This window comes from Sorex fumeus, unplaced genomic scaffold, assembly GCF_029834395.1.
Source record: "Sorex fumeus unplaced genomic scaffold, SorFum_2.1 ptg000002l, whole genome shotgun sequence".
Lineage (NCBI taxonomy): Eukaryota > Metazoa > Chordata > Mammalia > Eulipotyphla > Soricidae > Sorex > Sorex fumeus.
Window position 1 is genome coordinate 13315774 of NW_026606059.1, and position 15824 is coordinate 13331597.

Genomic DNA, 15824 nt, shown 5'->3' on the forward strand with positions numbered 1-15824 from the left:
TGATAAATTGATATTTATCACAACGAAAACTTCTATTATTCAAAAATAATTTTAAGAGAATAAAATGAAGGTCCAGAGTGATAGCATATGGAGTAATTAATGTACTCGTCTTGCATGCGCCTACCTGGCTTGTATCCTCAACATCCCATATCATCCCTGAGAAACACCAGGAATGATCCCTGAGCAAAGAGTCAGGAGTAATCCCTAAACACAGCCAGGTGTGAAACAAAAAACAGAAAGAGAAAGAGAGAATCAAATTAAATGCTGGGTGAAGCTTGGATTTACAACCCATGCATACTCTAAATGATTTGTGTCAAATACATATATATGTAAAGCTATGAAGAGCTGGAGACATAGCTTATAGTGTTTAGTGCTTTTTTTTTTATGGTAAGTGTGGATTCAGCCTCTCGTACATCCTGGTCTCTACAGCACGCCATGAGAGACCCGAGCACAGAACCCAGATTAACTTCCAAATACCGAGGAATTGTGTGGAAAAACAATCCCAAAAACAAAAACAAAACTCTCAAAATTTAAACCAAAGGTGTCAGAGTGATAATACAGGAGGCAGGATGCTTGCCTTGCCTGCATCTGAACCAGTTCAATTCCCAACACTGCATATGGTCCCCCAGCACAGTCAGGAATGAGCTATGAGCATAGCCAGTATGCCCCCTCGCGCGCGTGCGCACACACACACACACACACATACACACACACACACACACACACACACACACACACAATGAGACCAAAATGAATGCATTGACAAAAAGTGAGGAAGAATAAAATAGAAATCTCATAAGGACGCACTGTCTGTCCTCCCATTGTTCATTGATTTGCTCGAGCGGGCCCAGTAACGTCTCCGTTTTGAGACTTGTTGTTACTGTGTTTGGCATATTGAATATGTCACGGGTAGCTTGCCAGGCTCTGCCGTGCGGGCGAGATACTCTCGGTAGCTTGCCGAGCTCTCTGAGAGGGGCGGAGGAATCGATCCCAGCTCGGCCAGGCTGGCTGTGCGCAAGGCAAACACCCTACCGTTGTGCTATCGCTCCACATGGGTGGCAATTAAGAGTATGTAAAGATGTTAAACATTATTAGCCATTATGAAAATGTAAGTTAAAACCACGAGTTACCACTATGTGAGTTTTAAAATGGTTGACATTTAAAAGGTTGGCCATGTCACATGAGCACACTTTCCTCAAAAATTAAAACTACTGATGTGATATTGTATGACGTTTCCACACATGTATGTTCTATAGTAAATATGTATTGACCTACCCATGGTACTTTTAGGTGTTTTCTCAAAATAAATGAAAATCTATGTCGAAACCAAGATATTCCCATGAATATCCAAAGCAAATGTACGAACTCTAAATAAAAAAACTAATTCAAATATCTGCTGTGAACATATATGTGCTGTTGTAGTACTCTTTGGTATTATACTACTCAGAAATAAAAAAAAGAAAATGAACTCCTGATCCACACTACAATATGGAGAAGCTAAAAATAATTCTACTGAGTAAAATAGTTCAGATAATAAAGAATAGATGCCATATACATACACATAAATCATTTTAGAAAATGCAAGCTAATATGTTGTGAGATAAAATAATACTAATTGCCTCAGCTGATTTGGGTGGGAGGATATATAAGCAGCATGAGAATACTTTTTAATAAATTGTGTTCATTATCTTCATGATAGTAGCACATGGATAAATACAGACCTATATTGAAGCTTAAAAAACTGTACACACTTAAATAGCAGCCATTAATTATTGTCTTTTATACCAAAATAGAACTATTGTTTCTAATAAAAAGTTTTATGGGGGGCTGAAGCAATAATACAGCAAGTTGATCACTTGCCTAACACACAACTGACTTGGGTTCGATCTCTGGCATCATATATAGTCCCCCAATCCCCACAAGGAGTACTCCCTAAGCAAAGAGCCAGGAGTAATCTGGATGTGGCCCCCAGAACAAGTGAAAATACCCCTTATTAAGAACATCAGTTTATGTTGGAATCCCTTATGTAAATATTTCATAAATTTACTATGCAAAGGATCATAGGTTATACAGTTCTATTTATTCATGATTCTGAACCATGCTAATTTTGAATATCCAAGTTATTATTCTCTTCTTTTCAGTTTGTTATTTGAACCCAGTGATAATGAAGCAGTGTGTTCCATTATAATAGAAAAGCCTCATTTCCCAGCAAACCTCTCCTCTCAGAGTTATATTACTGAGAATAGTAAAGTGAGAAACTAATTAAGTGAATATAAAATCAATTCAGTTACTGAAGATATATTTAAAAATTGATAATCTCAATTTAACATTAGATTTGATAATATTATATTTTCTAATATTTTTACTCATTCGGAATAATTTCTTATGATTAACATTCGTTTCTTTAGTTGGAGGGCCAAAAAATAGAAAATGCCTGACACCTCAAAAAAGTAATATAGTTTTCTCCAATAACTGATTAAATGATGAACTTTGTGCTAATCAGCTCTCTTAATATCACTGAGGTAAATCCAGTGTAATAAAGTAACGTTGTATAAGCACAATTAAGCCAGATGTTTTCATTCTCAATTACTAGTTATTTTCAGGCTGAATGGTTATGAGATAATAATAGCAACATTTTATGTTGAGAATTGAGCTGATGCAGTCTCCTTCAGGAACTGAAATTAAATTTTAAAACAAAGCTTTGTATGTTGTCAAAATCAGTAGCAGTCAAAATCAAGTACTTGAAAAATTGTCTTAATATTCATATTGTTGCTTTAGTTTAATAATTTTTAATTAGTGCTTTTTGATCTATTTGACTGTTTTATTTTAAGAGGTAAAAGCATTTTTCAAATGAGAACTAAGACATCTAAGGCAGAAAAGTGGAGATTAATAACTTTAAAATATAAAAGATATATGACAACGAAGAATTATCTTAATATATGTGAACTATAAGATGACAAATGTTGTATAAGAAATTATTTATGTGACTTGCAATATTACGTGATTCCAAATGCTCAGAAAACTGCAATCTCTTTATGGTGCATGCATATTGCCACTTTTGGAAGGTTTAGGGAAAGTTGATGAAGTTCATTTGAGGTAAATCCCATTGTTCTTCACAAAATACAATGGATAATCTAGGAGAGATATTTCACTACAACAGATCAATAATATGAATACCTTTTTCTCTATAGGTGATGATAGAAATTAATTTCTAAAGACTTTTGTTAGATTATGAATTTATATTTTATTATGACTGTTTTAATTTGTACTTGAAACTGTAGTATATTCTTGTCTATTAGGAGTGACCCTTGAGTATTGCCTGATGGAACCTCTAAACAAAACAAAACAACAACACAAAATAAAAAGAGAATACGCTGAATGAATTAAAAAGCATTACTATCAACTGATGTTTAATGATTAGCCGATAAGCAGGAACAAAGCCACCAGGTCATTTGTCGAATGTGTTCTCTGAGTCAGGATTTAAGACAAGCACAGAATGAAAAGAACTTGACTATATAACCAGTCTATCAGGCATGTAACTTCTTTCATCTACAAATTTACAATCTTTTTTTCTGATCAAGTACAATGAATATCATTATATGCATATCATTATATCATATATGCATTATTAGCTGTGTTTAAGGAAAGCAGATGTGAGTGGACATATCAGGCTCTTAATAAATAGATATCAATGGATGGATGGATGGATCCAATCTCAGAATCACTGGATACATAATTTGGAAATTTCTCTCCAGTTCTAGACATTTTTTGACTTTTTTTTTCAAATTTATAAAAAAAAATCTATAAAAACTGAGAATTATTGATTTATTGTGCATTCTGCCAAGTCAGTAAGAGCAGTTTTCCACTTGCTCCAGAATATGTCAACTTCATATGAAATGAAATGCTTTTCTTCTGCCAAAGAAGCAATATTTTCCTTGAAATCCAGACTCACAATGGCAAAGTCATTAAAAATTCACCTCTCCGATGTTAAAATTATTAGTTGACTTTGAATTCCACATACTAAATTTTGGAAAAATAGAAGGCCACTTGATATTTGTCATATAAGAAATATTACCTTATTAAAACTATCCAAAAAGAATTCTGTAGTTGTATTTCCTCAATAAACACTTATACACTTAAAAGTACAAATTGTACTGAATCATTGTTGAGTTACTCTTTTGAAGTCTTTATCAAAATCCTCAACAAAGAGGGTGCCATTTTTCTTAAAACTTTTCTTCATGAACCCTTGCCATAAATATTTTTGATGAGTATGCATGTATGTGTGGTTATATGTTTGAAATTCATTTAAGCAAAATTTTTTGTCACCTGTTTATTCTGCAGAACTTAATTAAAATATTCTACACAGACACTTTAGTTATTAAAAGTGAAAAACTATGAATCATTTTATTGACAGAAAATACTTGACTAATGACAGAGAAGAATTTATAATATACATATTTTAAATAAATTTTATATACTAAAAATACTAAGAAGATTCTCCTGGAAGAGCTATATTACTTTTTTTTTTACTATCTTCTGCTCCTAAGATATTCTGGACAATATATGAACTGTGTTTCTGTGAATATTTTTTTTATGTTCCATACGCCACAGCATCCTATGTATTCATGAGCAGGAAATGTTACTACAAGGTCTGACACAGAGTGAAAACATATTCAGGAAAAGAGTAAGAAGTTAGGAACTGAAAAAAACTATTCAAACTCCCACTCACATAATAAATGACAGTTGGGTTCTGTTGATAAAACAATTCACTTTAAAAAGCTGGCATGGGAAGCATTTAACCTATGTATGCTTTCCTAATAAAAACTAAGAAAGGAAAAGGTAGAGTAAGTCCCTGAGGAATAAACTAAGAAAACAGGAATTTGTTTTGGGTTCTGTTGTAGTAATACAATCTGGAAAATAAAAAATTTGCTTTTAACACAAGACTGCATGGCCCACTGGATAAAAGCCAGTACTTTGGCCAGCAGTACACTCTTATGTCTTAAGAGCAATTGTTTGATCAAACTGTATATTGAACAGTTTTGTTTAATTGAGAGAAAAATAGACCTCACCAGGTTAATTAAGAGTAGGAGTAAATATGTGATATGAACTCTAATGGGACTCCAGGTCTTTTATTTAGTTTCTTTTTTCATCTAGTACATTATCTTTTTTTATTTCCTTCCTCTCTCTGAAGAAATATAATTTGAGGGCTGGGGCGCTAGAACAGTGGGTAGAGCGTTTACCTTGCACACAGCCGATCCAGGTTCAACTACCAGCATCCCATATGGTCCGCGAGCACCACCAGGTGTAATTCCTGAGTGCATGAGCCAGAAGTAAACCCTGTACATTGCTGGGTGTGACCTAAAAAGCAATATATATATGTATATAATGTATATATATATATATATATAATTTGAAGAATTCAAATTTGATCTATGAGTTAACTGTCCAGAAAGTTACAGTACACACACAATGTCTACCTTCCTACCAATATATGGACTATGATAAGAGTTTATGACCAGTCATTGTTCACTTCTGAATATTTTTCCTTCTTGGGTTTTCTATCTCATCTTCATTTTCCTACATCCACCTTTGTTGAAGATCATCTATTTTTGAAGCATATCCTGGTTTGTCAATTTTATATACTATTCTAGGTAACAACATCAAATCCCAAATGAGTAAATACCACATATATGAGAGTGACTCCTTTTCATTAACTCACCTAGCCAAGGGTATACTTGGTGTCTTCAATTATGCCTCACACTGTCATATAGAATTTTAATTTTGAAACCTCATAGTAGTCTTGACTGTCTTTAAAAAATTTGCATATACTAGTCTTCTTTGACTTCCTTTCTAAGGTTTTTAGTACCTGTGATTTAAAACATTGCTGATGATAGGGTTTCCTACATACAGCTTTTCAACCCCATACATCCACTTGGGTAAATGCTTACTTCCACTATTATCTCAGTGTCTCTCTCCTGTCTCCCTGCTATAAGAAGCTCAATTCTGTAGACCAGTTCTCAGCTCTATTGTTTTTGGTCATTTGTCATTCTCTTACCATGATTCTTTATGTGACACATGTGAAATTCCTTATCTGTCCCTCACCTATTGGCTGACTTCCATAGTTCCATCCAGTTCCTACTCTCCAATCGATCCTGCAAGGAGCAATCCCTGAGTACCCAGCCATGAGCAAGCCCCAAGCACCACCAGATGTGGCCCAAACATCCTGTTCCCTCAAAAAAATAAGACTAGCATAAAAAGTCACCCCATAGACCAGGAGGAAGTATTTTACTCCCACTTATCTGACAACAAATTATATCCAAGATATATTAGCATATAAAAAACTTAAGAGGAAAAAATTACAACATATGAAGAAAATAAGATCACATACATTCTTAAAGAATACATACAGATCACCAATAGGCCTATGAAAAAATACTCCTCATAATCATTATTATTAAGGAGAAATGCAAATCAAAACTATAATGAAGTATCACTTCACATTGGTGAGATAGTTACACATAAAAAGAAGAAAAGAAATCAGTGTTTTCATGGGTGTGAGGGAAAAGGAAATCTCATTTACTGCTATTTGAATTATCAACTCGTCCATTAACTTTGGAAAAGTATATGGGCACTTCTCAAAAGTATTAGAATTGCGTTTTCATGCAACCTGTCAGTTCTACCTTTTAGCAGCTATCCCAAGAACTGAAACACACTATTTTGAAAAGAAAAGTGTCATATGTTCATTGAAGCACTTATTCACCATAGCCAGCAGATCTGGAACAACACAAGGACTCCCAAATAGATGGCTGAATGAAGAAATTAGGTATAGTCACAATGGAATATTACTCAGCTTTCGAAAAGCTTAAATAATGCAAGTTGCTCCTATATAGTTGGAGCTAGAGGATATTATACTGAGTGAAGTCAGTCAGAAGAAGAAGAAAAGATAGAATGATCTCTTTTTAATTGTGGAATATAAAGAAACTTGGTGAGGGAATAAGAGATAGCCAAAGGCAATAGAAATTGAAAGTTGATTTACAGAATTGAATTTACCTGGACGGTTAGGGTAGATGGGAGAGGTCTCTGGGACGGTGTTGGAGAAAAGGAAGCATACTGATGGTGGGTGTGGTGTTGAAACAATGCAACAATGAATTTATGCAGTATTATAAATCATGGTACATTAATAAAAATGAGGGGTTTTGTTTTTTAAAAAGCAACTTCTACCCCAATCCTATCACTCTCACATACATGTTTACGTCTTTATAAAAAAGATTTTTGTTATTTATTCTGAGAATATCTTTATTGTCTGCTAAAGGTATTGCCCTCTATACCTACTCACTATAATGTAAGCTCGGTGAGACAGAAATAGCATTCTTCTAATATATTCCTATTATATTCTGTGCCTAGAACTACGTCTGGTATATACTAGGTACGTTGGTGGGAAGATTTCTTTGATTAAAATTCTTGAAAGTTGCCCTTATCGAATCTCCTCCTTTCCATTATTCCTTCCATGTCTGTTTTCCACAAGAAGACAAAATGTTTTAAAAAACAAAATATATCTTATCTTTCTAGCGATAGCACAGCGGGTAGGGCGTCTGCCTTGCACGCAGCCAACATGGCCGACCCGAGTTCGATTCCTCCGCCCCTCTCGGAGAGCCCGGCAAGCTACCGAGAGTATTCGATATGCCAGACACACTAACAACAAAGTCTCCAATGGAGACGTTATTATTTGGGGCTGGAGCGATAGCACAGTGGGTAGGGCGTTCGCCTTACACGCGGCCAACATGGCCGACCCGAGTTCGATTCCTCCGCCCCTCTCGGAGAGCCCGGCAAGCTACCGAGAGTATTCGATATGCCAGACACAGTAACAACAAAGTCTCCAATGGAGACGTTACTGGGCCCGCTCGAGCAAATCGATGATCAACGGGAGGGGGGGGGGAATCTTTCTACTAATTCAATTTCTTCGATGATTTTCCAGGATTCTACAAATAAAATCATGTTAGTTTTCTATGCCACTCTTTCCTTACAGATGTCTTTCAACCCCTTGATCACTTTAAACTCTGCTTAGGATGCTCTTGCTAGAATTTTCTACAGAGATACTATCTACTCTTTCTTTAAAATTTGTCTGAAAATGTGTTATTTCTTCCGAGAGGCTATCTTGATTTTCTTTCAGTGTGAATTTCATTCTTTTCCTCAGAGCTGTATTTTTTCTTTAAAACTATCTCAGTAATTATCCAATTGTTTGTATTACATATTTATATACTTTTATCAGCCTAATCCAATAGAATATGAAATGAATATGTAGCAAGTAGATATGTCTGATTTTCTTTGGTATCCTTAATTCCTAATATCCATTGACTAAAAACATAAGCAGTAAATACTGTTTTAAGATTTAAAAGAAAGTATTAGGGACTAAGAAGATGGTATAGGAGTTAGGTTGTCTGCCTTGCTACTGAAGGAAGGACTGTGGTTTGATCCCAAAGCTACATGGTCTCCTGAATTCAAAGTCTTGAGCACCACCAGGGTAACTGCTAACACATCACCCTCGTGTGCTGGCATCCAACTATCTGGCTGTGTTGCTTTAGAATTCTGGATGAGGTACATGGGCTGTCTGAGCTCCATTTGGGAAGTCCTCACCCCAAAACATAATAATAATAATAATAATAAACATTAGAAACTCTTACATTAAGATTACTCTTTTATAAACCAGAAACTTCTAACTAAATCTAGCCTTAAAGTGTAATTTGGAGGGTAATTTTTTATATATATTAATTTTTTTAAATCACTGCATTGGTTAGATGTTTTTATTGTGGGGCTCATATCAGCAATGTTAAGGGGATCAAACCTAGCACCTCACCTCTGCAAGGCAAGTGTTCTCCTACTTGAGACACATCTCTGGTTTGCATTTAATTTTTTTAATTTCCTTGTGGTGTAACTTGAATGTGATTATTTATCATGATTCTCTTCTAGGAGTTAGTGTCAACATCTTTGAACAAATATGGTCTTATATTAGTTAGGAAGATCTCGGGGATTGTTGTCAGATATTAACTGTTGTACTTTGTCATTCACCCTGGGGGAAGACAGTGATCTAAGAAAATACCTGATTAGAGGAAGATTGACAAGAACCAGGGCGAGGAGAATTCAGGGTTGGGTTTGGGGTCAGGATGAGCCTTTAGGACAGTGAATACCTAATGACTTTTATTAAAATGCCTCAATATTTCAGGATCCCCTGGCAGTCGACTTTTATCCTTTAACCTGACCCTTCCAAATATTGGTTTTGCATTACTCCTGCAGTCTAATTTAGAATAAGCAGAGAAGGCCGGGGTGAGGATGGTGGGAAATCACCTGGTGATGACAGAGTGACGGCAAAGGAACCAAGGCAGAAGCAGCTCAAAAAAGAAAGGGACCCAAAAGAAAAATGTTTTCTCCAAGTTCAGGGAGGAAAATGCTTTCAGTGGGCTACAGTGTCCATAGATAAGGGTGAGGAATTGTTCCTTTGGAAGGCCTTGGAGACTGAAAACCTAAGGAAAAAAGATTGGAATCAACCTTCAGGGGAGTAAGGAGTGGCTGTAGGCTACTTCTGCAATGAAAACAGTAGACATGATTTACAACAGGGAATAATTCATGAGGAAGTGTGCTGTCTGGAGATAATTTCCACAGCCATACAGTTGATTGACGATTGTCTTATTTTTAGAGTCATCAGCAATTCCAAACAACTGAAGGGTTAAAATTCTCCCTTCAGTTTCTACTCTTAAAGAGAAAGTGTAAACAGAAGACATATTGGCTTAAAGAGAGATGACTTTAACACACACAAAAAAAATTGTGAATGGCAATCAAGAGAGGAAGTGTTTGAACCCAGTGGAGGTTACAATCCACAAAGAAGCGTGAAGGGGTATGGGTTGCACAAAGCACAGGGATGATTTAGCCAGGACTGAAAATAGGACCTTGGGGTCCCAGGGAAAGGATCTTGGATCCTTGTTTCAGAATTTTTTCATTATATCAGAACGTAGATCATTTTCAGTAATCTTAAGAATTCTCATTTTATTTTATTCATCGTAACCACTTAAAAGTGATGTTTGAAAAATAACTATAACTCAGCTGTGATGGCTACTCAGGGGTTATATGAAGTTCATGCAATCTTGAATGCTGTGTGTTAATAGCTTTTTTATTCTATTTTCAGATATTAAATTAGTGTATTGTTCATTTTCACTTATTTCACGCAGGAAACAAATATTGGGTATTCAAGGACACAACTCTTCAACCCGGTTACCCTCATGACTTGATTTCTCTTGGAAGTGGGATTCCACCACACGGTATTGACTCAGCCATTTGGTGGGAGGACGTTGGCAAAACCTATTTCTTCAAGGGGGACAGGTCAGTACACAGGAGGAAATGGTAACATAATGTTTGAAAAAAACTCATTTATCAGTCTATCATAGATAAATGGACTAATGAGACTCAAAATATGTGGCTATAAAATCTTAGAATTAACATAAGCAAAAATGTTTTTAAATATTCCTTTAAGTAATATCCATGGTAAATCTTATTATAATATACCAAAGTAAATGTGATATTCTCATAAAGGTATGTTGATTGTATATATTATTTCTCTTTTCCATAGTTTATTTTGCCTATAAAACTGTGTTGGCAGTGTATATATATGCCGCTCTGCATTTTATTTTATTTATTTGTTCAAAATAGAATCATTTTGGCACAAACTTTTTATGATTTCACATTAAAAGTTAAAAGTTTTCCACTTTGCAGATTGCTAATTGTGTGTATTTTCAAGTAATTTTAGTTTGTGATGCTATTTCTTAAGCTCTTTATTTAGATATCAGCATATAGATGCTATGTATTATTTGAATAATTCAAGAGTATGAAGTACAAAAGCCATAAAGATAAAAAATAAAATTTTAAATATATGACATGTTAGGTCAAAATCCAACATAGAAATAATACATAAATGTATTTTTATAATATGCATTGCTATATAACATGACACATTTCTGCCACTTAACTGTCTATACAAGTAAATTTCACACACACATACACAAAAACAACAGCGTTTAATGTCTTATAAAATAGTACTGAGCTTGCCTTATAGCTTAATTTAATCCTATAAAGTGTTTCCAGCTTTGGGAGGACATATGTAAAGACATAACCTTTGTTAAATTTGAAATTTGTGTATATGTATTGCAGGGAATTTTTTATTTTAACATGAATATTTTATGCATAAGATGTTCTATTTAGATTTTCTCCATAGATAATAATATAATTTTAAATTTGTTTCTTTTTTGACTGTTCTATTATTTTTTTTGGTGGGGGGGATGTTGGTAGTTATGCCAGGCAGTGCTCTTTCATCTGATAAAGAGGCTATATCAGGCTCTATGATCAGGAGTGACCTTTGATGCCATTCAGGGTCATCAACAATTTCATATGAGATAGTAAGACCATTGGGAAGCAAGGCAAGTGTGCCTCTGGACTCTAAATTTATTATGTTTTATATACTAAATTTATGTGTTTTATATAGCAAGATATTCATAGCTTTTAATCTATCATCATAGATCTACAGTTTTACTGATATTTTTCTTACTAAGTTCAAAAGAAAAAGATTCATTGGGTAAAAAAAAATGCTGATTAAAAAATATACACTCCTGGGGTGATAGCACAGCAGGTAGGGCATTTGCCTTGCACTCGGTGGACCCGGGTTCAATTCCCAGCATCCCATATGGTCCCCTGAGCACTGCCAGGAGTAATTCCTGAGAGCAGAGCCAGGATTGGCCCCTGTGCATCACCAGGTGTGACCCAAAAAGAAAAACAAAAGAATATATGCTACTTAAAGCCACAAAAGTACATGATGCTCAGTAAGTCTCGTGGAATATGAAAGAAGTAATGAGGAAATTTCCACAACATAATGACCAGCAATACAAATAAATCTGCAGATCTATAATATATTCTTTAATATTTCAACCCACCAGATTGTTTTAATATACAGAAGGTTTTAATTGTCTGCATGTACACTTTCTAGATTAGATTCAGTATAGAGTTACTCCCCCTGCCCACCCCACTGCTAAAAGAAATAATATCAAAAGTGTGAGGAAAGGCACTTCTATAGAACAGGACATGAAAGGTGAGCTTTCTTATGACAGTTTTAATTAGGTTTTTATAGATGATAATAAATACTGCCATTTCATTATCAGATAGTCTTATTGTTTTATACATGAATATATTATTTTTAAATTATCTCTAGACTCAAAAATGTAGTACTAATAGAAAATGTTCAATCCTGAAATTAAATATTGGACTACTATGAAACCAGTGAAGGTTAGATGCCAAGTTTATAATAGAGACTGCAGTAAATACAAAAGGAATTTTAATTGATTTTTCTTACTTGAGAAACTACAGGAAAAATATACTAAAATGTATGAAAATCACTTTAAGTTTCTGCTAAAATAATCAACTTTATTAGCCTTAGAAAGAATGAGTTCAGTTTTCAGTTCTGATCTCATAACATTTTGTGGGATATAGACTTTATAAAAGTAGATTAGTTCATATTTTAACCATATAAAGCAAATGTTACACTTAGCAGTATATTACTTTGTTCTAAGTCAAAGATGAACAGAATAAAAGACAACCCAATAAGTAGAAAAAAAATATTTGTAGATTCTACTTCTGATTAAAAAATTGATGTCTAGACATAAAGAACTACAACTCATATGTGAAAAGAAGCTCAATTCAAATAGGTTTTAAAGAAATAAAAATAAGAACTAAAGACTATTTAGGAAAGATATCAAAATATTTATAAAAACAAGCCAACAATTTTTGGTTTATATTAAATATGTAGTATTTTATAGATACTATATATTTGCAATTATTATTTAATGTCTCATAAATGTTTTACTTATTTTTAAGAATGTGTTGAAAGCATAATTGTCCTCACTTAATTTTTCCTATTTTTCCACTGCTTTAAAAATTACATTACCAGTTTCTATTTCTCTAAGTTTAAGAGCAGGAAAAAAATATATAGATATTATACTTTTATATTTATATAGACACTACATATATACATGCAAGTATGAAAACCTCAGTTCATGTAAGTGATCCAGAAAATCATGTATTCATTATTAGATATCACTTAATCACTTACTTAAGTAACTACAACTGGTCTCATTCATTATTAGATATAGCAGTAGTATATAAGGTAGTGAAATTTTGGCACTGTAGTGAACTAGAATGCACAGCTGCTCTAGAAAAATCATTCAAAATCAAATTCATTTCTACACTTTGCTAGACATACAAAGCATACCTTCAAATTAGTTTTGATCCCAATATTGCCAGACTGAAAGCCCTGTATCTTGTTCTTGGTGACATTATGAATAAGAACATCGTTGTATTCCCAGTGGGTCTTACTTGCTTAAGATATATGCAGTGAATGTAGCATAACCCAGAAGATGGGTTGAGCTACATACTAAATAACATATTCTATGTAACAAAGACTCCCTGTCCCCAGGGTCCTGCTCCAATGACACTTAGATTTAATTAAGGCAAATAACAGTAAGAGAACGTAAATGACCACAAAGTTAACATTATAAATGCTATCGAGAAATAAAACATGTTGCTGCAGTTATACCAGTATATTTATGTGTATGTGGCTAGAAAATTAGTGTGGAAAATTAGTCAGGAAAATCCCATTTGTGTTGGAGGGCCTCGGATTGGGATTTTGCATTAACAATATTTAACCACATGATGCTATTCAGGTCCATGTGGTAAATGCTATAGTGGTATAGAAGTAATAATGTGAGAATGTGAAAAGTAGGAAAAAAATCATCATGACTAAGCATGTATGTATTACTAGAGTAAGTTGTCAAAGAGGTCAGATAGGTAAGTTTGGAACAGGCAACATGAGCTTCTCTTGATCATGGCAGACTTTAAGTTTTATATAAAGTGCAATAAAAAGGCACTGGAGTTTTTTTTTTCTTTTTGGGGACACACCAGCGATGCACAGGGGTTACTCCTGGCTTTGCACTCAGGAATTACTTAGGAATTACTCCTGGCAGTGCTCTGGACTATATGAGATGCTGGGAATCTAGCGCAGGTCGGCCGCATGCAAGGCAACCGCCCTACCCACTGTGGTATCGCTCCAGTCCCCACTGGAGGGTTTTAAATGGGAAAATGAACTCATCTGAGGCGTATTCAATATAGCATTCACAAAATGTATGCTATATTTGTGTCAAGTGGGGCCCGTACGGGTAAGAATAAGAAGAGTATGGGAGGCTGCTAGCGTCTTTTCAGCGGAATGCCGTAGTAGCAGTGGAGATGAAATGGAGGGAATGGTGTAGTCCTCATAAAAAGTCTTTCTCTGCCTGGATTTTAGGCATGAGTAAATCATCAAGCTCAGAAAATTCCACAGTTTTCCATCTAAGTTGTTGAAGAGATAGTGCTGTTTCTGGAGACAGTCTCAAGAGTGAAGGAATATAGAAGAAATAGGTTAAGAAATTTAACAGTAGTCTGGAGAGATAGTACAGCAGGGGACATCACTTTTCCTGATGCAGTAGAGTTGATGCTGGGACTGTAGCACTGTCCTCCCATCATTCATCGATTTGCTGGAGCGGGCCCAGTAACATCTCCATTGTGAGACTTGTTGTTACTGTGTTTGGCATATCAAATACTTCACGGGTGGCTTGCCAGGCTTTGCTGTACGGGTGAGATACTCTCTGTAGCTTGCCGGGCTCTCCAAAAGGGGCACAGGAATCGAACCCAGGTCGACCGGGCTGGCCTCGTGCAAGACAAACGCCCTAAAGCTGTGCCAGGGTAAAACCCTGACACAGACATAAGTAAGCCATGAGCACTGTCTGATATATATCCCCCAAAAGGGAAGTTTATCTATATTTTGATATGTATATAGTTATATTCATACACATTTGTGGCCACGAGACATCTTATTATCTAGTTCTTACTGTGGAGAACCTGGCAGGCTACTGAAAGTATCCTACCCATGTGGCAGAGTCTGGCAGACTCCCCGTGGTGTATTCAATATGCCAAAAACCAGTAACAATGATGGGTCTCATTCTCCTGACCCTGAAAGAGCCTCAAATGTGGCACTTTCTAAAATCTCAGGGCTAGGACAAAGGAGACATTGCTGGTGCCTGCTCGAGAAAATCGATGAACAACAGGATGAGTAATACAGTGATACAGTGATTCATACAATGGGGGGGCGGAGCAATAGCACAGCAGGTAGGGCGTTTGCCTTGCACGCGGCCGACCCGGGTTCAATTCCCAGCATCCCATATTGTCGCCTGAGCACCACCAGGGGTAATTCCTGAGTGCAGAACCAGGAGTAACTCCTGTGCATCGCCGGGTGTGACCCAAAAAGAAGAAAAAAAGAATAATCTAAGAATGTTGAAATTTTGCCCCATTATTAACTGTTAAGGCTATCAATATATTTACCCTGTAATAATTATGCCTAATGTGAGAGAGAAAGAGAGAGAGAAGAGAGGTGCCTGCCATAAAGGCAGGCTGGGGTGGGATGGTGGATTGAAGGGGTAGGAGGGAAACTGGGGACACTCGTGCTGGGAAATTACACTGGTGGAGGGATGGGTGTTGGGACACTGTATCACTGAAACGCAAACATGAGCAATTGTGTAATGCTCTATCTCATGGTGATTCGATTTGAAAAATTCTTAACGATGGAAAAATATGCAGATATTTGCATATTAAAATTAAAATTCTGCAGACAATACAAAGCAGTAATTGTAAAGTGGCTATAATATCTTTTATACTATGACAGTCCAGGGAAAGATGTAGAAGTATGAATATTAGAGTATTTA

General features: G+C 35.4%; 1 protein-coding gene across 1 annotated transcript in view; it reads left to right on the forward strand.

The window, feature by feature from the left end:
• MMP16 (matrix metallopeptidase 16) overlaps positions 1-15824 on the forward strand; it is a 302144-nt gene that overhangs the window by 268336 nt on the left and 17984 nt on the right. Inside the window, exon 8 of the mRNA XM_056110867.1 lies at positions 10221-10371. Coding sequence (XP_055966842.1) covers positions 10221-10371 — 151 coding nt within the window. The remainder of the gene's footprint in view (positions 1-10220; positions 10372-15824) is intronic.